Source organism: Megalobrama amblycephala, linkage group LG14, assembly GCF_018812025.1.
Source record: "Megalobrama amblycephala isolate DHTTF-2021 linkage group LG14, ASM1881202v1, whole genome shotgun sequence".
Taxonomy (NCBI): domain Eukaryota; kingdom Metazoa; phylum Chordata; class Actinopteri; order Cypriniformes; family Xenocyprididae; genus Megalobrama; species Megalobrama amblycephala.
Window position 1 is genome coordinate 4,700,330 of NC_063057.1, and position 26,167 is coordinate 4,726,496.

The window sequence follows — 26,167 nt, forward strand, 5'->3', positions numbered from 1 at the left end:
CGTAAGCTCTACCTTGTTCAAGAGGCGCTGATGTGGTGGGCATATGCTGCTCATGATCACTGACCATCTGTAAGATATTGTTAACTGTGATGTGCGCAATTTCACAAAAATCATTTCAACTTCTACACAGAGTACAATATGATGTCCTATTGTTTTGTTTAAATAGCAATAAAGACAAATTACTATTATCTAACAAAAAAAAAGGACATTTCATGAAAAGTGGCTAGTTCTAAACACATTAATGTTTAATTTCATGCTAGAAAATAACAAAAATCACCAAAAATGTATCACATACAAAATAGAAGGACGTACCTGGCTGCGCTCTCTCTCCACACCTTTCTCATCAGCTGTTTCTATGACCTCTCGGATCTGCTCAATGAAGTACTCGCGCTCGCTCTCTAGAATGAACTCACTTTGTACCTAAGATATCACATGAAGGAAACAATCCCTCTTCTTAATGAGTTTTGGCAGCTCAACGTGTATTTTGGCAACAGAAATTTAATTTTATTCAACACCAGCTTTTTGTCACATAGAACAAGATCAAAAGAAATAAGTTAATTTCGCATATCTGGTCAGTATTAAAAACATGCGGGTGGTGTTTCAAGTTACCATTATCTGTGCAATTTCCTCTGGGTTATCGCCATCGAGATCAAACTTGAAAGTCACCATTTTCCTGTTGTGTGTTTCTAATTGACACTCCGCAACTCTATCGCCCATGCTGGAGATCTGACACAAACATGAGAGATGTTTGTTCAATATCTTTAGTTTTTTCATTACCATACAATAAACAATAAAAGAAAAACGCCAATGTATTGGACGTACATTAAGAACATTGAGCTTGGCCTTAGAGGTCTTTTCATGGCGTGAACGGCTGCGCACTGATCTGCGCTGGTGACGTTTGGCAGAACGACCCTCATGCCTGCCACCCGTAACGCCTTCATTGCCATCACTGAGCCCAGATGCCACATCAGAATGTCCACTAAGGGGGGAAAAAAAAAAAAGAGATGAACACACATGAACACTTCAGAAATACAGCCAAAGACTTTATATATAGTAAGACGGTGCACCCTTATTATTATAAATGGGAGAATGCACAACGTGCAATATGGTGGAATAAGCCCCGCCTTCTAAATAAGAGCCAATCGCCAATTGGTAAATTGCGTCACTGCAGCTGCCGTTTGAAGCTCTGGTTCATGTAGAAACAATCAGACGCATGCTTCCTTATAGAGATGCACACTTAGGACTGTGTATGCGCATTAGTTTGATCCAGCCTGAAAAATGCAGGTTTTTTTTGTCATGATTCGAGCATTTAGAAACAAAATTTATGAGACAGTTGTTGTTACATTTCAAAGATTGCCACCGAGTGAAATGACCAAGCGGCCACACGAGTGCAGAAAAGTGAAGTCAAAGCATATCTTGATCACCCCCAGGTAGCTGAATGCAGTATAGGTCATAAACTCCACCCACTCCTTGTAATGTAATGGGACGTGAGACAAACTAGACAGTCAAATTACACTTATTATTTTTTTTTCCAAAGATGCATTTTAGGCAGTTTTTATCACGCTGATGTTAAAGTGTTCGTTCTTTAAATAAGTTTGTTTCTGTTTAGTTATTTGATGCTATAAACGCAGGTTTTTAAAGTCATGATTGACAGCTTCTCTGAGCAAAGAAGTCGCTGAAGCACCAACAGACATTTTTCTGGATCTTCAGGAGGAGCTTTAACTTTAGTTTCTACATTTCCAGTATGGTTTATTTCACACCAACATAAAGAGTTGCTCTGTATTATTAACCGATTCTGTGAGAGCGTGGGACCTTGATATCGCAGCTCCACTTCACGCTAAGACTTGGGCTCCAAGTTCACTATGCGCAGATTCGAGGCTCAAGATGTCAGCGCCATATTGGCACACTGGCAGCTTCACTTACTACAATGGAAGAGAGTAAAGGTGTGTCGTCCATCTTTTTTTTTTACAGTCTATGGAAATGACTTGTCTTAAAGGGACTTTGATAAAGCACAATGTATTCTGGATCTCTTCTACTGCGTTTTTCACTTACTGATAAACAGTTACATGTTGTGGATCTGCTAAATGGTGATTCTTACCTCTCCACAGCAGGAGTTTGGAGTTGTGACAGCTCTGTTGTCAAAGTTTGAGAGACGCTATGAGGTGTCTGGAACAGCAAACGGCAAAAACAAAAGGAATTATAAAAGAAAGAGATACAAACAATTAGATCAAAGAAGACGAAATAACAAAATTCACGTTTAAATAAAAAGTACAACTGCTTCAGGCAAAGCCTGCATGTTTTTTTATTGTGTTTTCTAAAAAAAACAGGTCTTATTTCACAGCCAAGAAAAGAAAGGATGCTGTGTGAAGACAGCTTAGCAGCTATGCTTCCCAGACAGACAGAGATAACAAGAAGTATGAAATGTCAACACAATAGCTTTCCCTATGAAGTAAGCACAAACTGTCTGCACTGATGCGTTTGGGGCCAGTTCGGTCCATTCCAGGTACCTGCACTGGGGTGTCGGCTGGCAAACATGGATGTTCAGTTGGGGAGGGGACTGTGGCCACATGGATGGTTGGCACAGGTGTCACTAGAGGCGGTACCAATTGGGCTAGATGGGGCAGCAGCAGTGATGGGGACGTGGCTGGCGCAGACACAGCTGCCGGGCACGTCAGCGCTTCAGGCACTGGTTGCTGAGGAAACGGGGCAACTGCTATAGTTGGCACGCAGAGAGCTGCACTGCAAAGCTGAGGGGAGGTAGGAGAGGGGTAGCTGGGTCAGATCAGTGGTTGGGAATATGAAGAACGAGGGAAATGCGTCTGCAAGCGCCGACTGGTGGAGATGGAGACGGCAAGGCCAGTTTATGTGTGAGAGGAGCGATGTCTTAATAAACCGCAGGAAAACAATCACAAGATCAGACCACATGACAGAGACAGCATGCCACGGGGTGAACGGAGGATCACAACGACCGCAAGCAAAACACACATGAAAAACAAACTATAATTTTAGTGCCAAATGGTTATTAGATTAAGTTAGGAGGGGCTCCTCTCTAAGTGCCTATAAACGCTGCCACTGTCAACAACACTCAAAAAAAAAAAAAATCCAAATCCAACACCACATCAAACATATATAACACAATTTACTTATTTGCAACTGAAAGATATCAACTCACATCTGATAAATCACAAGTAAACAACTTTTTTTTGTGCCACTACAATGTACCTGCACTTCCAGCTAAAGGGAAAACAACTGATCTGCACTAAACACTGGGAAACCGAACAGAGGAACTCATCTCATTACAAAACTGACAACCATGCAACATACAGGCAGAAACATGCCAGAAAACATCAATCAATCATTCAAACAAGCACAGCTGAGGCACTCCAGAAAGAGACAGCCACAGTGTTTTGACAGAGAAAGAGGGAAAGTAAAACAGAAAGAAGAAAAACTTCTGCGCAGTAATTTACCATATTTCAAGTCAAGACAAATGCATACACAACCTAATTTACTTCTCTGAAGTGATTTTTAATGTTTCAGAGTGCAGCAAGATATTTAGATATTATATATAACTCTATAAGAATAGAATATATATATATATATATATATAAAAATATTATTGTAATTATATAATTTTTTTGTGCTCGATTTGCCTATATCACATTGATAGTACCTGTGTGGGCTGGGTCTGAGAGCTGCTCTGAACCACAGTGCTGGGAGGCTGTTGGGGAGCTTGCTGTTGGGGTAGCGAGACACCTGGTTGGGATGACAGCACCATAGAGGCCTGTTGCGGAACAGCAGCCTAAAAGAGAGTAAGCATTTTCACATTTACTTCACCTTTTGATATTAGGCTCAGAGGCTCTATGGAAACACCAAGTCTTAGAAAACGAGTACATTTTAGGATCACATGCAGTCTGGTCTCAACCAACTTATCCTACCATCCCTATGTGATCGGGTTGAAATTAGAAGACACTTGACATTCAAGGGCATTACTGCAAATTTGCTTTTTGTTTTTACAAACGAGAGGACAAAATTATGGTCTGTGGTAATCATCAACAGCATGTCACAGATGACGTTCATATTGCTAAACCTAGAACATCTTATAATGTTTTTAAAAATAACTTACCTTTGGAGAACAACTCAACATACACCCACTAAATCTTAATTTAAATTCAATTACTACACTAATTGATCTTGATCTGGGTCTTCAAGATGTCATAATACTCACATTTACAAGCTTCCTTTCCAAGCCTCACAGAACTATATTTTATTTTATATACCTCATTATGAATAATGAAATGACAAAACTAAAGAGGGCAAGGCAAAGTGTTCAAAAAGAAAGGTCAGTAAGTGTAAGAAAGAGGGAGAGAGGAAAAGAAAAAGAAGCAGAGAGAGAAAGAGAGGAATGGGGTTTTTCTCTACCTGCGAAGGGAGTGCTTGGATGTAGTAAACTCCATACTATAAGAAACAAATACAACACAGCATAAGAGAAAGCCACCTCTCATGTCCACAGCTTTCACACGCAGGAGAGAATCCAGAGAGATTCAAACAAACAAAAATAAAACTCAAAAAGGTCTCTTGGCCAATATTGGAGCTCCATTTATGCTAATGAAACGGGGGAAGGTAATTCTGATTGGTCGGACACATTGATCTTACCTGTTGAGAAGCAGCGCCAGCTGATGGGGTGCTGCAGGAAACCATAGACACGGCACTTGAAGACTGAGGGATGGGGACCTGCACCTGTTACGAATATGAAGTGGAATATGGGGGCAGGCGAGAAAGTGAGAGAGAAACAGAGAGAGAAAGAGATATGGCAGTGGTGGAGAGATGAAAAGAAACAAAAAGACAAGTCAAAACATGTTGGTGGCTACAGCAAAAACAAAAAATGACTTTCAAATACTGACTGTTCATACACAAAATGTGAATACTCTGAGCAATGCACTCAGGTCACCATTCACTTTTTGTGTATGCCTCTCACATCTCACGATTAAACAACAAACAAACACCAGGTGTTAGCCGGGGAGTGAGCAGGCTTCATGCATGTGACTCTACTACATGATTCTGTAGCTTGGGTGAATGTTATATATATAAATAAAAAAATAAAAAAAAACTCAGGGAAGCATGTGGAGTTGTTTGTATAACCAAGGAAGCATCTCATAAAATAGACCTGACCACTAACACGGCTCGATTTGACCACCTTCCCCTCCACACGGAGAGTTTCAACAGAAGCAACCCTTAGAAAGCTACAAGTATACTTGTCCTTCAATTTCTCTTCTACGAGGTACAGACAAGTATAGTTGCTCCAGACGTAGATCACCTTACCTTGGCATTACACTGAAAAATTTATTCATTATTAGCAAGAGGCTTAGAGAGCAGCAGGAAGTAAGAAGCCTTGGTAGATAAGAGGATGAAAATAACAGTGGATAAAAGATAAAGTGAGGTAGAAAATATGGGACTGCAGAATGACATTGATAATGCCAGCCTTCTAAGGGTTAAAAGATGACTTCTCAGCTTATGAAGTTAAATGCTGTAAAGGTAGCCAACAAATGTTGGGTTCTTGTGCAGGTAGTTCATTACTGAGGCTGTATCACGAGCGGTTTCCTCGACAGAGACAAAATCGAAAATCAAAAGTCACTGAGAACTGTTTTAACCATTTCCAGCCAACTATAATGTAGCAGCAGATCTAAAAAGCAGCTGTTAAGGTAAAGTACAAAAAAAAAAAAAAACATGATTTTTTTTTTGGTAAGAAACATTAAAAGCAAGATTAGAGGTACCTTAAAGAGACAAGCAAACCTGTCTAAACCCCCTGTTTGTGTTGTATGTGTCTGTGTGTTTGGTCATACAAATCTTACATTCAAGCCTCTTTGTAAAGTGAAGTATCTTCTAATCCTTCAAATATTTCCACAATTGAATGTTGGTCTTTATCATTAAATTAATTTCAAAGAGGCAAACAAAATTTCAGATTTGTATGTCATGTACAGATGTGTAGTTTTACATGATATCTGTACAAACACACGTATCATATACACCATTATATGAACATACACACAAAATATACTTACAACAGGCATCTAAAATGAAAATCAATGGAAAAAAACAAACAAATCACACTGTCTAATGGAAGATACAGAAATATCTTAGCACGAGGGGATTTAAAAAGCAGGTTTATGCATTTTTTTTGCCCAATGCACCTTGTGAACCTTTTTGAGCCCTAAATTATGGCTGGAGAGGGTTAAAACCACAACCACGGGACAAAAAAAAAATCAGGTAACTGAGATAGAGACAGGGAGGGCTTGGGAAAGGTGGACGAGAACGAGTATTTCTAGGTACCAAGGTAGCTCCCTGATGGGACATGGCAGGCTCGTGGTATGTGATGTCCTGTGGAAGGGATGGTTGACGGGCCCAGGTACTGTGCAAAGCACTGATGTGTGAAGATGGAATGGTGGACGATTCAGAGGGTGGAACAAACAGAAACATCGGTTGACTGGGTGGGTGTCCGTCGCTGACATTGCTCCCTCCGTCTGTTTTGTAGTAAGAAGTTTGTGGGATGGATTGAGCTGCAGAACAGTCTTGATGTTGGTACAATGGATGAGGCGGAGGTGAGTGGAACTCCCCAGCATCTGAGGAGGTCATGGAGTCACTTGAAGGCTCAGGACTGAGCTCTTTATGTCCATGGAGAAGCAGGCTGCCTGGGGGAAGGGGCAGCTCCGGGCTCACGTAGCTGTACAGTTCTTCGGTGACGGGCTGCAGTCGACCGCACAAGCCCGGGTTGCCAGTCGCTTCCTCCAGGTTAAGGTCCATTGAGCCCCGACGGGCTCGGTAAAGTCTGGATGCCAGCATGGCTGGGTCTGCCTGAAGGTTGTGCATGTGGAATTCAAAGGCGGTGCTCGGCTCGGATGCATGAGCCAGCACGGGTGGTGCAGAATGGGGAAACGAGTGGGGCTGATAGCCTGGATCTGCAGGTGCGGTTTGCTGGGGAGCAGAGGCGGAGCTAGACACAGTCATGGTAGGTAGTTGCGGGATGGGGCTATGCGTCAAGCGCATGTGGCTTTGGACATGAGGGTGTAGGTAGGCTGGCCCAGGCTGTGATTGAGTCTCATAGGCCAAGCTGGCGGCAGCAGCAGCAGCTTGCATTTGCTGATGGAAGCTGATTTGGCTTATCTGATGTGCAGTCATAGGGTAGCCACCGTAGGCCATGGCTTCAAGATGGTCCATTAATGCAGCCTGGTTGAGGCTGAGTCTGCGTACAGTTTCCTCTTGCTCGGCCCTCATATCCTTATATCCGTATATCGACTCCGCCGGGGGCTGTAGGTGAAGTGGCTCAGCCAATCTTTGAGCTGCTATCCCAGGCATCATGAACAGGGAGGGTTCGACGCCGGCACCCAGGGCCTCCACGCCAGAGAACGGGTGCAGGCTGCTGCCGTAGCTACGGTGGTAGGCGGGCTGGAAGTGACGCGTGTGGGCCTCCAGGATGGAGGTGCTCTTGCGCCGCTGCACGTTGAAAGCTTTAGGCGGGCAAGATGGCGGAGGGGAGAATGAGACGGGCCGTTCCGGGATGGTGGGGAAAAAGAGCGGGGGCTCGACCAGACCCGAGCCTCCTCCACTGTACGGCTGACTCACTGATTGTGGCTGCAGTGACAATAACATACAGCATCTTTGTGAGGAAGTAGAAAAAGCAGCATCACAAAATTCACAAAGCAAGAGGAAAAACAGAAAGAGAGAGAAAATAAATAGATAACAAGTGAAAAAACAGCAGATAATATTCATCCCATAAGGCAAAGATGTCTCAATGACAATAGAATAAATCAAGAGATGTTTAAATGCTAAATGAGGTGTAGAAACATGACAGAGACAGAATTTCAATTAAATACAGATGCTTTACAGGCTGTGGGGCCTAGGAACCATTTTTAATGATTGCAGTTCATGCCAATCTGTATTTAATGTGAGCACAGGGTTCAAGCGGAGTGGGCCGGGCTAACGCGGGTATCTGAAAAAGATTTTAATGTCACCTGTAGTTTGTTAAGGTTTGTCAACCCTAAATATTTGACTTACAAGAAGAGATATAAATAAGCTATTTACACTTGTGATTCATTACACAGCAGCTAATTTGTGAAATTACATTATGCATAACACACCGCTATTTGCTAGCTTAATGGTAACATTCCTAAGAGGCTAACATTAAGTGATTTGAGACTAGGCACTTTGAAATACGGCAGCTACAGTATGTGCTTTAAGTCCAATAATAGTTTTAGTGTTAACAACGTGATAGAGCCTGGCACTATGAGATTTTTGGGTTTAAATTCAATCTTGTTGGATTCTGAATAGCACACTTTGATTTAATAATGAAGCAAGGTGCCATTTACATTTTTAGATCACACCTTTGGTGATTCTTTTGCTATTATGAATGTGAATATTTGGCCTAACCAACATTAAATTCTATTGCATCAATCTGGATTACATTCTTATTGGCACTAGATTATTCTTTACAGATACCCAGGTTTTACCCAAGTCCAGCTCAGCGGGAGAATCCTGGTTCACTGGGAGACACTAACATACAGGACTGGCAAAGATTGCTGGGAGGCTGGCACGGCGACGGGGTGGGGCCGAGTGAAGGGGCAGGACACTCTCCAGTGCTTTAGACAGTCGGCCTGCAAACGTCTCCCCATCTGGCCTCCCCAGCCGGGGTGAGAGTGGGGCTGATGCAACTGGAGGAGGGGTGGAAGGTGGCTTGGGAGGGCACGATAGAGCAGAGGTGGTAGAAAAGCAGGGCACGCAAACAGACATGCTACGACCACGACGACGGGGGAGAGGTGGAGGAGGCTGGAGACGAAGGAGGGGAATTGTCTATTAACCACAATGGAACACAAATGACACAAAGAACAAAAGCCAAATAACCAAAAGGAAACTATAAAGAAACATTTGATACAAGATTAAATATTAACATTGCATTCTAAGATGATAGAAAGAAAAAGAAAAGATAGATCTACAGTAAATCTTGACCTACAAAGGTTACATGTTGAAATCTAATATCTGCTGACGAGTCAGACAAAAAGAATAAGCTTGGTTCAATTGATGATTCATGATGTTTCAAGCGCAAAAAATAGTTTTACAATAACCAACACGCTATCAGAAACCTTTATGCTATGAAATGATTGCATGTGACAGAATACCAAAACCTGATTCATGAATCATGAATTGTGAGCAGATTTTGTTGCAGATTGTGAGATTAAAGTAATACTTTTCTAACTTGATCGGAAACTAATCAAGTTGCACGTTGTTACACAGAAAATTGGTGTGGCATGACCGGAAAATATATTCTGGGTAAGAATAAGCCACGAAAGAAATGGCATTAAAAATGACATTACTTAAGCAGCATTAAGACTCCAAGAAATCTACAGCACAGAAAGTCTACTATGTACATACAAACTTCATGTTTGCAATGCATGTTAGCAAAGTCCATGAAAACATCCGTCCTCTGAGATTTTTTATGATAACGAACAGCATAAACAGTATGTAGAGAATATGTACAGTAAAAACAAAGACCACAAACAGCACACATTGTGTATAAAAACAGAAGAACAAAAATAAATGTAAAACAGCAGTCATCAGTGCTGTGCAGACTTCCGATATCACTGAGTCGTAACAATTAAGCATTTTCAGGTCAGATGAGACTATTTATTTATAAAACCATTGTTATAAAATAAATTATTACAAGTCATATATCTAGAGAAGTGTTTCAGGCTCTATGGAAAATTATGTAAATTAATTCAAAACTCAAATGAGAAGAGATGAGAAACTTAAAAATCCCTGAGAAAGATCTGGACAGTGCCATCTATGTGTGCAGTGACATTGAACTGATCATGGTTTAAGTGCCCAGGATGTCAAGATAACATACAGCTTGGCACTAAAGAGAAACGTGATGGAGGCCTGCCAGTCTGCACAGCATGATATACTGCTACATGGCACTGCCTTTTTGGGAGGAACCAAAAATACTGACATGAAAAACAAATAAGGTAAAGTAACCCAAAGAATGCACTAAAATACATAGTGGATGATGAGGGAGTGGCAGCTCAAATACACGCGGGAAGTGGAAATTCAGAAAAAAAGTGAGATAAAGAGAGAGACAGAACTGAGAGCAGGCTGTATGAAAAGAATCAAACCCATTTAGAGTGTAGACGTTATGACTTTGCTTTCCATTCTCATGCATCATTCATTTAGTGTCTGATAACAACAAACCATCATCAAACTCCAAATACATGCAACCACAAAGAAATCATATTCAAAAGTCAAACAACAACATTGATTCATGATTCATTTGTTACTCAATCACGGCTACATGAAGTTCAACTTTGTATTGCTTCATTAGCTTAACTTTGCACAGGATAAAAAAATTATGGAAACTGATGCAGACATCAGTGCGACTTAATAGATTGAAGACAAACATGTGGCCACATGTTTCTGAATTAACCAGTCAATAATAAGGCCAAGCGCACACTACAATATAGAAACATGTTTTAATGAGCGGATTTAAAGACTTGTGTTTCTTTGGAATTGTGCTTTTATTTATCATTTATATCTTTAAACATATTCTTCTAATTCTAAAATATACTATTTATTCATATAAATTTTTGTATACTTTTATTATACATTTCTAATCTTTATTTCTCTATTTAAATGTTTATTTAATTTTCTATTCAAACATTAACAAATATTTATATTTTCCCCTTTAATAAATATTGTTTTTATTGAATAACTTGAAACTTCAGAAATAACAAAATTAATTGTTTAATTAATTTAATATATTAATACTCTCAGTTTATGTTAATAAATAATGTTTGAAAACAAGCAACTTTGTCAATTACAGCAGAAATGCCAAAAATGTCTTTTGATATGGAAAGAAAAAAAAAAAATCCTTTGAATATCGTGCTGGACAATGGGTGGCCTTGAAGTCAAAAAGGTGGAGAACCACTAGTTTAGGCCCAATTTCAATGCTCCTTTGACTTTCCCTGCACCTACTGAGAATATAAAACCCATCTGCTTTCTGCACTTCAACAGCTTTGTGCATCAGTGAATTTTCTGAGAAGTTTTGTGGTGTACTGATCACTGTTTTGCTTGGAAAATTGCTACTGGAATATTGTAACATAATAAGTGTGGAATTCATCAGTAGGCGGCAGCTTCATAAAATGGCCCCATAGGAGCAGATTAAGGATGCAAATATGTGACCTGTTGTGATCTCAGTTAGGTGGCGAGTTCTTGACTTGGCCCTTCATCTTCTGTAACTTACCATGGGCTGCTGGGGGTATGCGGTGTGCTGTTGGGGAGCTTGAGAGCTGGGAGGGTAGGCGCCCTGTCCAGGCACCTGCTGCTGTTGTGACGTTGCAGGAGAACTATACGACATGCTTAGCTGGCTGAGGTGAGGTTCTGAGAACACGGATGAACCCTGACCACTCTCAAGCGTCCCGTCAGCTGCTGGGAAAAAATATGACATTCATCATTAAATGGGAATGACAGTTAAATCAATCTAGATGGGTTGTCTCTAACACTTACAGGTCATTCCACTTTGCATGTATTGCAGCTGCTGGTCTGCATCAAGCTCCTCACACTCGGGCTGGACAAGGCCAGGAGTTGGAGGCTGGGAACTGCACTGACTCTGTACAGAACCTTGAGTTCCTTGAGAGCTGACCACGTTCTTCAACGACTCGCTGGACAACTGCTTCTGCTCTTCCTCTTGCTTGCGTTTCTCTTGCTCTGCTCGCACCTGCTGTCGTTGCTCTCGTTTGCGGCAGATCAGAGACACGCGGTCCCTGATGGCCTTAGCCATGGTTTTGTGGTCGCCCTCACAAACATAGCCCGACTCAACCTGCATTGCAACACAGCATATGTTACCATCTCTGTGTGCAACCTCAGATTCAGAGACTCGTTGATAAACCCACCATTTCCTGAGCCACATCTTCTGGGACGTCACGCTGGAGGTCGAAGGAGAACTCAATGGCTTCATTGTCTTTGTATTTGCCTTTCAGTTTCTTGACATCTTCAATGCGCAACCAGAGCTTGATAGCAATCATCTCCCCATCGTCTTCCTCAGCCAGCTCCACCCGCACCCCAGTTTCCTCCTGGAAGAAGGCATGGTTCAGAAGGTCCTTGATGGCGTATCTGTTAAGGAAGAAGCAAAATTCACATTACAAGCAAACAAGGCATAAGACATTAAAGAGGACTTATTATGCCCCTTTTCACAAGATGTAATATAAGTCTCTGGTGTCCCCAGAACGTGTCTGTGAAGTTTCAGCTCAAAATACCCCACAGATCATTTATTATAGCTTGTAAAAAGTGAAGTTTTAGAATGGAACTGGACATTTCTGAATGGTTAATGGATAAATTTATGTAGTTGTTTGCTGTGGAGTTGATTCAACTTATCCAGTGTTGAATTGACCCTTGTTTGTGAAGCAGTCCAGCATAAAATGATGGCATGGTAACAACACTCTACTACAACTCTTCTTCTTCTCTAAAGCAGCCCAACATGGCCACACACCCTTTGTTGTGTGTTCCCAGGGCAGGGTTTATGTACATTTTTGGGTTTCTGAAGTCACCAACCCGGGAAGAAGCTTGTTGTAGTCCCTACCAGCCGTTTGTTGTAGTCCTTAAAAAGTGATTTTTGTAAAAGAAAATATCTCCCTTTGCATTGAACTTTGCAGATGTCGTTTATGCTCAAACAGCAACATTACACGCTAACTAAAGTTAAAAAAGTTCAATCATAATCAACCACCCCTTTAAATAAGGATAGCCCATCAATAAAATAAACAAATGCAGAAGTACATGGCTGACAAAGATCAGCCAATCATTTTAGAGGCAAAAGGTGGAACATCTGGGTTTTCCAGGATGAAGTAATAAGAGTTACTGAATGGACTGATTCAGGGTTAGCCAAGCAAAATAAATTTGAAATATTGATGACCTAAGGCCTTGAATTTGATTGTATCATGATCAAATTGACCTTTATTGGGTTTCAGAACTTTCCAGACTTTCCACATAAGTGAAGTTTTGTAACTTGGTGCCATTCTATGGTGATGCATGAATTTCATTCCATCGTCCCCGGTCGTGTCGTGATGAAATTCTATCCTGTTGCATGTGATTCTATTGAATAAAGTCATTGTCCATTCACAACTCAACTCATCACCTAAAAAACGGGAGACATAATATATGTAGATATTCATAATCTATGAATATTTAACATGGACTCTGAAGATTAGCACCGAGCAAAATAATCCACCAAGGAAATATGTACAGTAAACGCACAGCTACTGTACATACCTGCATGGAACGACAGATATAAGGGTAAAAAGATAAGATTGCACAAACTTTTTACTAAGACAGACCTTTAACACTGAGGGGAAAAAAAAAGCTCAGTTGATCAGCTGGATATAGTAGACATCAACTTTTCCAGTGCTACATCAGCAGAACATCAGTCGTCGTCTCAGTTTACGCTCGACATGCTTTTTGTGATTTTCCATTAATATATTTTATGCATTTAAGCAAAACAGAATGTCAGCTTTAGGACTTTCCACAAATAATTAGGAAAAGTGGTGATCAAGGTCATTAAAAAATTAATTTGAGCTAAAATAGGTAGTTTAGGTAGTAGGCAATCTGGTCAGGGCTAATATTTTTGCTGTGGTGTGAGGACATAGCGCACTCTTCGCTGGCTTGGCGTGATCACGGATCTGTTTCACTGAGTGGCTTGTTGCTGGAATATTTCCAAAACAGCTTGTGGGAATCCGTTTATCTGCTGCTACTGTGCACATTCCACACAGAGGACCATGCTCCCAGAGGATGCGATATACCCTCACGTCAGCACGATCCGGGCAGACTCATGGCACACGTCGCTGAGAACTGAGGTATGACTAGATGAATGACTTCTGTGAATACAGCGTGGGCGTGTGTAGTAGGCACAGCCTTACCTTTCATCTTTGTTTTGCCGAATACATCCCTCAATGATCTCTTTCACCTCTGGAATGGCTACCTTGTCGAAACTGCCAGGTTTAACTCCCTGCGGGGTAAAATACAAAAGAACATTAAATCAACATGTCTTTTGTGCTGTGAAAGAAATCCCTTTAGAGCTCCACAGGGACTCCACAAAACTACATATGGCGCATGCTTTTCTCACTTTAATGCCTGCCAGGTGAAAATCATCTGATCAATTCCTCAACAAACCACATTCTACATGCCCAGAAATGGCAGAATGCGAGCCAAAGTTTAATGCTTAGGGTTAAGAGTTTATTTAAATCCCTAAAATGCAACTATTACTATTAATAACTGTTTTTTTTTGATGGCCTAAGTGTAAATGTGGTTTGCATTATAGTGAAACCCTTGACTTTCCAGATACAGTTGCTTATCTGGCAGGCTATTTAATTTTGCTGAACAGAGAAACCTTCTCAGTCATCAGGAATGCTTAAATCCATTAAGACAGGAGTTTTGGAACGTGGAGGAAAAAAAGAAAAAGAAAAACAAGATACAAATAAATTTGAACTATGAATAATTAGTTTGAATAATATTTTGAAGAAAATATATTTCTGCAATTATTTATTTAATTATTCAATTACTTAATCTGAAAAGCCCTGAATTATGACAACATAAACATTATGACAACATTAATTCAATATCTAATTTAAGACTAGGGTACACACAGTAATAGTAAGAGTTCTGCTAATTTTATTATCAAATATTTTTAAAAATGTATCATTCACTACGTTCCTTTAAGAATGCAAAAAGTTGTTTATCTCAGGGGTAAATGATTAGTTCATTGTATTAAATTTCACTTTGTCTCTACAAATCAGAATGGATTTATTGCAATCTAACACCTCTGCCACGCGATAAAACCAGCATCCTACAAATCAGTCTTACTGAATAAAAAATATTCTGCTACTTTTTTCACATTTCATATTTTTCAAATTCTGAAATAACCCTTTCAAAATCATTTAACATCAAAAAACCTACCTAGAGCTAGGCTGTCAAAAACCACCCAAGACAAAAAGAGTGCAAGAAACTTACAAGTGAAATCCTGGAACACTGTGTTGCTTTACAGAGTGGTCTGCCTGAACTATTACTCCCCCTGTCTCAGCATTACCTCCTTATATAAGTCCGTAACCCCCCTCAAATTCCAGTGCCAAACAAAGTTAAGGATGACGGAGAATCTAACAGAATTAAGTCAGAATGGCAAAGTATTCCGATAACAAGGTGATTTAAAAAAGCTTGTTAAGGACGCTGTGAATGGGTCCCCTAAAGCCAGATACATGCTGTTCCTCTGCTCTCCGACCAGTGAACAAAAGAAGAAAATTAGAAGCAATCATTTTGTATTTAACAAAGCAGAGAGAGAGGAAGGCACCTGGAACAGCTGGGGGTGGATGTAAAAACGGAACAAAAGCAATCTTCAACCTCTCCTCTGTCCAACTCCCTAAGCGACAAAGTGTTATGATGCATAAGCATACTGAAGAATACCATTTTCTGGTTGAACTCCTTCAATGCCACACACTGAAATTACTTTTAAGGGCTGGAAGATACAGACAAATGACTGGGACGTTATATCCAAACTAGCCCACCCTAAGTCTCGATATGTTTTTTGACTGCTTTGTCATTCATGTCATCTGGTAAGTCTTTCCCTCAAGCTGCACAATTTTTAGGTATCAGTCATGTCTGTAGCACAAACGGTGCATGATAAGTTACATTTTGAAGTGTAATACTTAGCAGAAACATTCATAAGCAATATGATTTAACACCACTAATATGATGCTATTGTTGCAACAAACCAGTTTTTTGAATGAACTGAACGAACGGGAACACTCTGTCCAGCTGCAGTGCTATTGACTTTGGCTCCACCCCTAAAGCCTTTGCTTTAGTTTAATCACCACAATAACGAAAGGCGAGATCTGCACTGCAGTCAGACCCGTGTGCTCCAATTCCATGGACACTTCAGTAAAACTGTCAGCCCGAAACCACTCCATGCTCACTGCTTTGAGATTACAGGCAAGAAACTGGTCATGCTTGGATAGAGAGAACAAATCTAAACTGTCTCATTGTAGTGAAAGCATTTACTCTGGGCCGAGATGGGAAAAGTCCCACATCTGTCTATGAGGGCAGCCTCGGGTCTACTGAGCTTAAAATGCTTTCTGATTGCGTAAAGCTTAAATTGCTTCTCTCAGTGAACTGTTGTGCCTGTGCGATTGGATTTCATGAGATTAAAAGGCCTTCAGGCAGGGTGGACGGAAGCTTTCCAGACAACGGGACAAAACTGGAGTGGCAAAATTTAGGATGCGCCCTGCACTTTCCAAAGCTAACCGGATGGTAAGGGATAATCACCTCTACAACTGACTCAAGAGTGTTGATGAAAAGAAACTTTTGCTGTACCACTATGTTGACCCAAAAAACTCACTCTAAAACCTTCTACAATGCAACTTTCATATCTAGAGCTGTTTTTAACTTGTTATGAAGTAAGAATGTACACTTTCGGTCATAAAAAAATGCAAGAAAACCAATGTTTTGATTAACAAAAACATTCAAGTTGTCTAAAACAGTCAAATAGACACAGGACTCGGCAAAGAGAATCAGTACTGCTCCCTACTGGTGAGCCCCTCAATGGCTTACCACAATCCTCAGCCAGTTGTTTTCAACATCTACTGATCATATTTTCAACCTCCAGCATCATATGATCACCCTATTGACCTGAACGAGAATAAAAAAGCTCATGACTGCTTTATACTCTCCCTCCTCCTCTCTGCCAATGATATTAAAGGACATCAATGAAGGGAAAAAGCTGATTCAATTTATAAACTGCAGCAACATGACTGGCCTTTTCCAGCCTTCTAACAATGGTCTTGGATTCATATATAGCCATATTTTCAAGGACATCAACCTCGATTGTTCTGACAACAACAGTGTATATCCATAAATAGATGGACAATTTTAACCACCTCAATGAGGATTACATCACAATGGATTAAAAGAGATCTGAAATAAATAAACCCCAGAGAAACTGAAAAGAAAGAAAGAAAAAGAAAAAAAAAATATTGTGGAATATTTTGAGTTCAAATGAAACCAAATCAGTCAAACATGAAGCAAATAACATTAAAGCTGGAGAGAGCGATTGTTCGAGCCAGACACTGACTTCATGGAAAGTCAACACATGACGCACTACAAGCTGATATCAGCGATGGCTATAAAGCTGATTTAATCAAAGCTAAATTTTTATTGCGGCTGGCAGGAAAAAAAGACCTTACACATCCAGATATCCAACAGTTTTACTTTTGAATAATTGCACATTACTGGGTGGGTCTGGGATAAGGTTGGGCTGTATGTTGACCAGAAAACTGGTCAAAATGAGAAAGATCATGCATTATAAAGCGAGTTTGATTGTTTTACAGCAGCTTTGAAAGTGGCTCACCCAATCAGAATTTAGAGTCAAAACAATCAGTTTTATAATGTCAGTAGCACAGTTTTGAGTCTTTTGTTTTTAACTCAAGTTTTCTAACTCAAGCCTGATGCCAGGGTTATTTTGTTGTTCATATCTTTTGGTTTCCATCCATCAAAATCCAAAAAAAAAAAAAAAAAAAAATCAATTGAAATGACGTACCATTCATTTCTAAAATAATTAATTCACTGGCTTCCCAAATAGATATTAAAATATAAAACATTTTCTCATTTGTTTCCAGCAATGTTAATTATACTACCATTCAAAAGTTTGGTGACAGTAATTTATTTTTAAGGAAATTAATACTTTTATTTCAGCAAGATGCATTCAATTGATCAAAAGTGACAATAAACACATTTATAATGTTACAAAGGAGTTTTAGTATATAAAATACTGAAATAAGTCAAATAAATACAGTTTTATTAATCAGAAAATCCTGAAAAATTATATCACAGTTCCAACAAAAATTAAACAGCACAACTGTTTTCAACATTGATTATAATAAGAAATGTTTCTTGATCAGCAGATTAGCATGTTAAAATATATCAAACTGAAAACAGTTATTTTAAATTGTAATAGTTTTTCCACAATATTTCAAATTTTTATTGTATTTTGATCAAATAAATGCAGTCTTGGTGAGCATAGCAGACTTTTTTCAAAAACATAAAAAATTAACAATACTTCAACAGCATTTATTAATCAGTTAATTTCAAAATGTACTAATACATTATTAAAATCAAATATTTTATTTGTTAATGCACTGTGAACTAACATGAACAAACAATGAACAGCTGAATTTTTACTAACTACCATTAACAAAGATTAATAATTACTGTAATGAACGTATTGCTCATTGTTAGTTCATATTAGTTAATACATTAAATAATGTTAACAAACGAGACCTTATTGTAAAGTGTTACCAAAAAAATCTTACCAACCCCAAACTGTATATTCTGATATTTACTGCTATTATGATATAAAAGTACAATTTTGGTCATTCTGCCTACTCCTAGTACAAAACTGTGTATTTGTTTGCCATAGTTATATGTTGCTTACATAATCTCATATATAGTGTGACGCCTCTAGCTGTGGGCAGGATTCAATGAGAGCAAAAGAACAAGCTGCTTTTATTGAATTATTTCATAAGCAGAGGCCTGAGGAATGTGTGGGTGTAATGACAGAGCTGGTGAAGATTATAGCGGAAGGAGAGAGAGAAAAATACCCAAAATGATTGAGGGATAGAGAGCGAGCAGAGGTGTGCGAGGGTACTCACGCTGGTGACTCGGCGATAGATTTGAGCGGGGTTCTGACACTCAGAGTACGGGTACTCAGAGGTAGCCATCTCCAGCATGCACATTCCAAAGGCGTACACATCCACCGACTCGTCGTATTTTTCCTCGTACATCTCAGGCGCCATGAACTCAGGGGTACCTTAAATCAAAAGAACCATTCAGAACTCTCAGTGCCTGAGATCTCTACTCACCCCAGCAGGGCCAGGGAGAGGAAGGGAGAGAGGAGGAGGACAACTGTTGCTCCGTACGGCCCTGAGAGGAGAGAAAGAGGGGGAGCAAAAGATATGGAGAAAAGGAAAAAATAAAAATAAAAAAAAAGAGGAAGGGGGAAAACCGGCCTCAGTTATTTAGCAGTGAAAGATTCCAGTTTTTCTCTGCAAGGCCTTTAGATTTTCTAGCACGTCAGACTAGTGCACAAAGCAGCCAAGCATCATCTTCGCAAACAGGAAGTTGGTTTAAGCCAGATGCACATGCGTTGGTGCAGGTTACTTTTAGAGCTGATTGATGGCCTTCAAAACCGTGTTGTTCTTTAAAACAGGCTGTGCCGCCAACACATTAAATGAGGAACCGGACAGCGGTGGGCGACTAGCTATGGAACTTGATCTATGTCAACAACACAGTTATGGAAAACACATGACTGACTCACCTTTCTACTAGCCTGTAATGAGAGAATGTTAAGCAGGTTAATGCACAGAGCAAGCCCATAGCTAGTGAGCAAAGACTCTCGTGCACTGGCACTGGTGTTAAAAGGCCTTGCACAGAAAAACGAACTAAAATAGATTCATATTTGAAAAATTTCCGCTTTTGGGGTAGGTTGCTTGTTGACTTACCACTTACTCGCCATTTTTTAGAATACTTACTGAACTGCAGGACATTAAATAATCCATACAGTGGAGTGAGACCAGCTGAGATTATAGCCCTACAGTTTAAAGGAAAAAATTCTCAAAAAAAAAAAAAAAAAAAAAAAAAAACTAAAACAAAAAATGGAAACAAGTAAATTTTGGAGGAAACAGAGAGAAGGGATCCAAGAAGGAAATTTATCACAATATCTAAAACATCTGAAAGGAAAGGGGGGAAACCCAGATGAGGCAATCAGGAAAACCTTTGGAAAAAGATGTTTGACATTACTGGCAGCAATAGAATCTCTAGGATTTTAATAATAATAGACCACAGGTTCCAGACCAAAATGTTTATTCTGTTAATATTGCATGCGAAAAATCCCCATAGCAAACTAACTAACAAAGTGTTTTCCACCGTGTGGCTTTGTTGGTATTCTTAAGGCATATATTACCTCAAAATACCCCAAAGTTTATGGAAACTTAAAGTGTTTTCACCTGTTGCATTTACAGGCCAATTAGTTTCAGGTGGGAAACAGCAGGATCTAAAGGTCTTCCCCCAATTTATAAGAAGTTCTCCTCTGGTTTTCCCCCGTCTCCACCCCAAATTAAAACTAGTGCCCTTAGCTGCCTGGAAAACTGTGGTCTAAGGTGAACAGTGTAGCTCAGAGCTACAGCATGCCTTAAATATCTGAGCATAACTGATGGAAAGTGCCCCACCTTCGCAATTTCACCTCATCATTGAAAAGACAAGCAGTGACAGGACACATATTTTGGATTGTACACGTCATGGTGAACTGACTTGGAAGGTGGGGAAAGCAAGAATGTTCTAGCATTGGGTCGTACCTATGACGCTCTTAGCGAACGAAGAGCGCTTGAGGGTGGCCAAGCCCAGATCACCGATCTTAACGGAGCCGGTAGGTCCGGTGATGAAGATGTTGTCACACTTAAGGTCCCGGTGAATGATTGGAGGAGCCCTGGTGTGGAGGAAGTGAAGGCCCTTCAGGATTTGTCGGCACCAACTCCGCAACACCTTTATCTTCATCACCTTGAAGCGCTTCAGATACCTGAAGAACAAAGAGATTACAGTTGAGAATTATCGGAACGTTCTTCTTCAATGAACAACCATAACGGTTGTTTAAGACCTTGACAGAGTAAAAACAAACAGCAGATGTGTCAGCGGAAGATGATAAGTGTCTACAGCTTTCTGGTTTGGCGGTCATGACTGGGATGGACAATTTCAACTAATGAAACCATGAAGTAAACGAAAAACAATAAGAAAACTCTCCCCTCAACAATAAGATCTAAGTTCATATGATGTGAGGATCAGGGAGAATTAAACAATTTCATGATAATGGGTCTGGGCATGGAAGCAACCAAATAGACAATTGTATTCTCTTCTGTGAGACAAAGAAAGTCCCAGATCAAAAGAGAGGACAACTCTGTGAAGAGGGCAGTACAGCACTTTCGATAGATTAGCTTGGCCTAATCAAATCTTGGAGCCAAGCCATAACCAGGATTTGGCCTTGTAATCCTCATTACAACAATCTACTCAGTTGAGGCACCAATACAGGTGGAGCTGGGTACCCTTTATCCCATAATTCCCTAGGTGAAGATGGGCACAAGCTCACAAGCAAAACAGAATGTATACAGTTGCAAAACTGATTCATTTGTTATGGGGATTCCACTTGTCTTGAGAAGAATCAGATAAGTAAATTTTCTAAAGAAACTTCCATTTTATACTAAAAGAAAACTGGCTGAATACCATAAGATCAGATGAAAAACAACTGGTTTTGCAGGCAGCGTGTGAAGAGATATAGTTTAGTCGAGCGTTTTTGTGTAAACAGATTAGCTCTGCAGTTTGCTTAGTAAGACTGAAGCGAGCTATGATTAGTGCTTCGCCCAATGGGAGGAGGTGGGTGGTGGTACAGCTTTGATGGAGTGTGGCGGCTGACTGACAGGTTGGAATGGAGCCAAGGGTAAGTCTTCAGGCGATACGGGAGAGAGCAACAAAGCTTGATTCAAAACGTTCTCATCACTCAACACACCCAGCGGCACCCAGAGGGCCCCAACAGGCTGTTTTCCAGCTACACCAACAACTCTCTTCGCACTTCTCGAAACACTGAAGTAATTTAAAACAGTCTGTTCTCCACTTTATAAACAGTCTAAGGCCTGAAACATTCAAGAAAATATTATGAATTTTGATTGTCAGATTTATCTTTTAGATCAACTACTGTCTGTGTTTATGTACATGTGAAAAATATGTTTCTGTCCTAAATGTTGGACTAGAAAGCGAACCAGGTAACCAGGACTATTACATGAACATAAAGGGTCAGGAAGAGGGACAAAACCCTCCTGAGCCATAACGTCTTTGGCGACCCAGACAAAAAATAAGAACACTGATTAGTTTAGGCATGGCATGGCCATGTCTGTGGTACACTCCATTTCTACATGACCTCCTGATCATCCCTTTCTCTAGTTTGTGGAAAAAAAAAAACACGGTTCACAACAGGCTCTAGTTTGTCTGGCTAAGAACTGCCTCTAGCTCCAGAACGGCAATCATTCTGGTGGAAAAGAGGAAGCACAGAGAGAGAAACAAATGGGATACAGCCTAAGATATGGGAATGAAAGTGTATTGACTGTGGTGAGTGCAAATAGTATAGAAAATAGAGTAGAAATAGAGTAAAAACTAAACCATCGTTTGAGTGATGTTTAGTTTAGGCATAGCATGGCCATGTCTGCGGTACACTCCGTTTCTACATGGCCTCCTGATCACTGTTTATCTTTGCGGTGGAGAAGCAGCCATGCAGAACGCCACACATTACCAGGATGCCAAAGCTGATGAACAAAACGCAAGCCTGACACTGTTTGTCATTTTTCTTTTTTCACTAATCTCACCATGTCTCCTCCACTGTCTTTCTCTCTCCTAGCAGTAATGGTGGTGTTCCTATTGCTGTGAGCTGTATGAAAGATCACTAATTGTGTGTGACTGAAGCTCTGAGGATGATGGATCCTGGTAGGGACTTATTGTACCCTGGAAACTCACGTCAACAAATGATTACCATCAAAATTATTAATATGTTCTTAAGTTAAAAGGCCAACCCGGATTTAGAACCAATTATATTAAATAAATCAATCTTCCTGCATTATTTATAGTTTCTCTCTTGATGTCTTCTTGTCCACAAGTCAAACTTTTTCATTTTTTTTTTTTCATAATATTGCATGGAAACCTAATCACTTTCTATTATATGACCTTATATTGTCATGCAGTCAGGTATCAGTACTTAAGTTGGTTCATGCATGCCTGTCAGAGCCCACACATCCACAGGAGGGGGCTGCTGGTCCAGTATGTGTCTGTAGCTCCAGCATCTGTTCAGTACCCACAATGCATGTCTCACATGGAGGTGACATGCCACTTTTCGCCTGCAATCACTCTGGTAACAACTCAATCGCTCTATTGTGATTGTGTTTTGTAACAGATAATCACGGCCTCTGTGGACGGTCTGCTGATGGTGATGGACATGAGGCTTGTGAAAAGCATGTTTGAAAGGACGTCCTGTTGTTCATTTGAATGCAGTACCACAATAAAATATTAACCGCAGTGGGCAATGTAAATTGCAAAAAAAAAAAAAAAAGTGACAGAACCAAAAAACACTTTACATAAGTATTAATAATCCTTTACATAATACCACAATACTAACAAAATAAATGGCACATATTTGCCGATTTTTGCATCTGATCATTCATTAGGTAAAAATATGATGGACAGACAATATAATACGAAAGTGGAACAGACACTTTCTACTCACGTTTTTAGGGTTCCTGACGTCATGAGCTCCGTTACCAGCACGATGCACTTGCGGCCTTTGGAAGGCGACTCCCATGAGTCATAAAAACGCACAATGTTTGGGTGTTGCAGGCCTTTCAACATGCCGGCCTCTTCCTTGAAGCGCTGGCGCTCTGATCTTGACAGCTTCCGATCCTGCAAGGACAAGAACAGAAAAAAATGCAAAACTTTTAGTTACACACTTCATTTGAATGTACTGGAAACCATATTTAACAGCTGTTTATTGTAATCAACAATTTCTGAACTGATAAAAGTGAGGGATAAGTATTACAGATGTGCTTTAAATGGGGTGCCATGGTTTTAAGTTAAACCACTATGGTTCAGCTAGAGGGGGTCCGCTCAACCTTAAATAATGTAATCCGACCCCAGATTCCTGCCAGGCCTCCAAAAGAGCCCCTATAGACAAGGCATAAAGCACAGGAGGGGACAAGACCCATCTAGTTTAAACACAAAGTGGTCCTCTTATCCTGTGCTTAATGCCTGTATGGGCCACACACATACACACACACAAAACGCACCTATAAGATAAAGAAACAGCAAAGCATGGTGCAACAGGTTCAACATGACCGGTCATGGAAAACGACACTTGTGTGTGAGGGTATCCAAGCGCTGATGCCATAGTTCCTTTCCGGTCAAGCTGCGCCTTATCAACAGTTTAAACAGAGTGCGCAAACCCAATCATTAATCATTATTATGATTGCTCCGGCAACCGCCAGTGATGAATTAATTCAGTGGCACTTTGTGGAAAAAGGCCACTTTTCTGTGGCCTACTTTTACACAACCCCAGGGCTTAAATCATATGCATTATGTGAGCACCAATTCCATTCTGTGAAAGAGACGCCCTGCATACCTGCCGGCATATTGCAACATGCAACTTATAAAAGTTATACATAAAAGTTCAGTGCATGAGGACACCAATAGATTCCCTGGCTATCTGCAACCAGTCTATTTGATGTGCCACCATTCTAGAATGCTGACTGTGGCATTCTTTCTCCACATTAATGCAGACACACTCATTCGTTTCCCAAATGCACTAACAACTGCACTAGCAGCAGGCATCTGAAACCCATTAAGTACAACTAATCCCAAAGGACAGTAGAGAGAGTGTAGAGACACATAGCGCCTTTCCACTAACATGGTTCGTGTGCGCATTCCAGGCCAGTCCCAATTCTTGAACCTTTCCATGCATTTCCACCGCATGAAAGGGGGTTCTGGGCCAGAAAGTTCAGTTAAATTCTGGCCCTAAAAACATTCTCGAATGAAGCCAGCGAGTAGGGGCGGAGAAATGCTGATGCTGATGTCTATGGCAGTCTTGTTGAGAAATGTAATAAAGTTGCTCTAGACTAGCACCGGCAGTACTGGCAGCTTATATGAGAGCTGCAGGTACACTAGAATCACTGTGAAAAGCGAAACAACATCCTGTATAAACACAGAGATGCAAAGTGTTTGTTTTCACACTGGTTATTGTCAGGTAAACAACACTAAGCAACATTACGTCACCGTCCGGCATCTGTTTTTCTAGTTTGTGGGAAAAAAAACGCAGCCGGTTCGCAACAGGCTCTTCGCAATCTGCCTCTATCTCCAGAAAGCCAATCATTCTGGTGGAAAAGAGGAAGCAGAGAGAGAGAGTAAAAACAAAGGGGATACAGCCGTAGATATGGGAATGAAAGTGTATTGACTGGGCATTCATGTACTTGCATATAGTATGATTTTGGGCCCATAGATCACATTCAAAGGCCAAACTTTAAGGAAGACCGTGATCCGAGTCTGCTCTCTGCAAACAGAGGCCATCTAATCTCCCATCTCACTGCATCAGTAGTTAATCTAATCAATGTCTGATAACTGAGGACAAAGGAAGAGGGCTTCTGCAGCATGCAGGGGGTTGCAGCTTTGCTAGCCTCTCTTCTCGTCTAGAATGGAAAAAGAAATGGAAAAAGGCTCAATGACTGTGACTTAAATGGAGGTTTTGCTCTCGCTCTTGCTGATAAGACGACACAGGAAGGATAAACAAGTGTGAGTGAGTGGGCGAGTGTGTGTGTGTGTGTGTGCGCGTGTGTGTGTGTGTGTGTGTGTGTGTGTGTGTGTGTGTGTGTGTGTGTGTGTGTGTGTGTGTGTGTGTGTGTGTGTGTGTGTGTGTGTGTGTGAGAGAGAGAGTAAGGGAAGTGATGCGTTTAACTTTGGCACCTCATGCATGCTTGTCTTGGCAAACCACAAGCATCAATTTTAGCACCCCTTTTCTCAAAATAAAAACACAGGTGCTTGTGCTCTTCTCAATCATGTGATGCAAATAATTGAGGTTTTGGTTACAGGAGTAAACATAGCTTAAACAGACAACATACTGTAGGCTACAATATAAACAGCCAAATGAGACAAGGAAACCCTTGTATACATACACATTATATATATATCCAAGATACCCATGTTTACAGTAATTACTATTTTAAAGCAGAGAATATCAGAATATTTTCTTAGCAGACTGGCAGCTGAAAATGGGCCTTCACAGATGAAAGACCTTTGAATTACAAAACAGCAATTTCAATAAAAATGTGCAACCTAAGTCCTAAATGTCATTTTGATTAAATGCTGCCTTTGTAAAAAGAAGCATCAATTTTGTTCAAAAACAACATTCTTTTAAACTTTTGAACACTAGGGTATGTGGGTGTAAAAGAGACTGCATATGTGCCCTTCTTATCTAATAACTAACTCACAGGCAAACAGGTCAGCTTTTATCTCTAGTTCTGCT

The 26,167-nt window shown here is 40.4% G+C and overlaps 1 protein-coding gene across 13 annotated transcripts in view; it reads right to left on the bottom strand.

Annotated features, from left to right (window-relative positions):
- wnk1b (WNK lysine deficient protein kinase 1b) overlaps positions 1–26,167 on the bottom strand; it is an 83,907-nt gene that overhangs the window by 21,250 nt on the left and 36,490 nt on the right. For 9 of the 13 annotated variants that reach the window (XM_048155097.1, XM_048155102.1, XM_048155099.1 and 6 more), the window contains exons 3-18: positions 23,387–23,559; positions 20,424–20,644; positions 18,723–18,880; positions 13,947–14,035; positions 11,931–12,150; positions 11,545–11,857; positions 11,282–11,466; positions 6,328–7,626; positions 4,654–4,737; positions 4,420–4,455; positions 3,671–3,799; positions 2,099–2,166; positions 823–979; positions 610–726; positions 313–420; positions 13–67 (exon numbers count right to left, since the gene is read on the bottom strand). In XM_048155097.1, coding sequence (XP_048011054.1) covers positions 13–67; positions 313–420; positions 610–726; positions 823–979; positions 2,099–2,166; positions 3,671–3,799; positions 4,420–4,455; positions 4,654–4,737; positions 6,328–7,626; positions 11,282–11,466; positions 11,545–11,857; positions 11,931–12,150; positions 13,947–14,035; positions 18,723–18,880; positions 20,424–20,644; positions 23,387–23,559 — 3,412 coding nt within the window. The remainder of the gene's footprint in view (positions 1–12; positions 68–312; positions 421–609; positions 727–822; positions 980–2,098; positions 2,167–3,670; positions 3,800–4,419; positions 4,456–4,653; positions 4,738–6,327; positions 7,627–11,281; positions 11,467–11,544; positions 11,858–11,930; positions 12,151–13,946; positions 14,036–18,722; positions 18,881–20,423; positions 20,645–23,386; positions 23,560–26,167) is intronic. The other 4 variants (XM_048155093.1, XM_048155104.1, XM_048155096.1 and 1 more) reach the window with 4 other exon arrangements.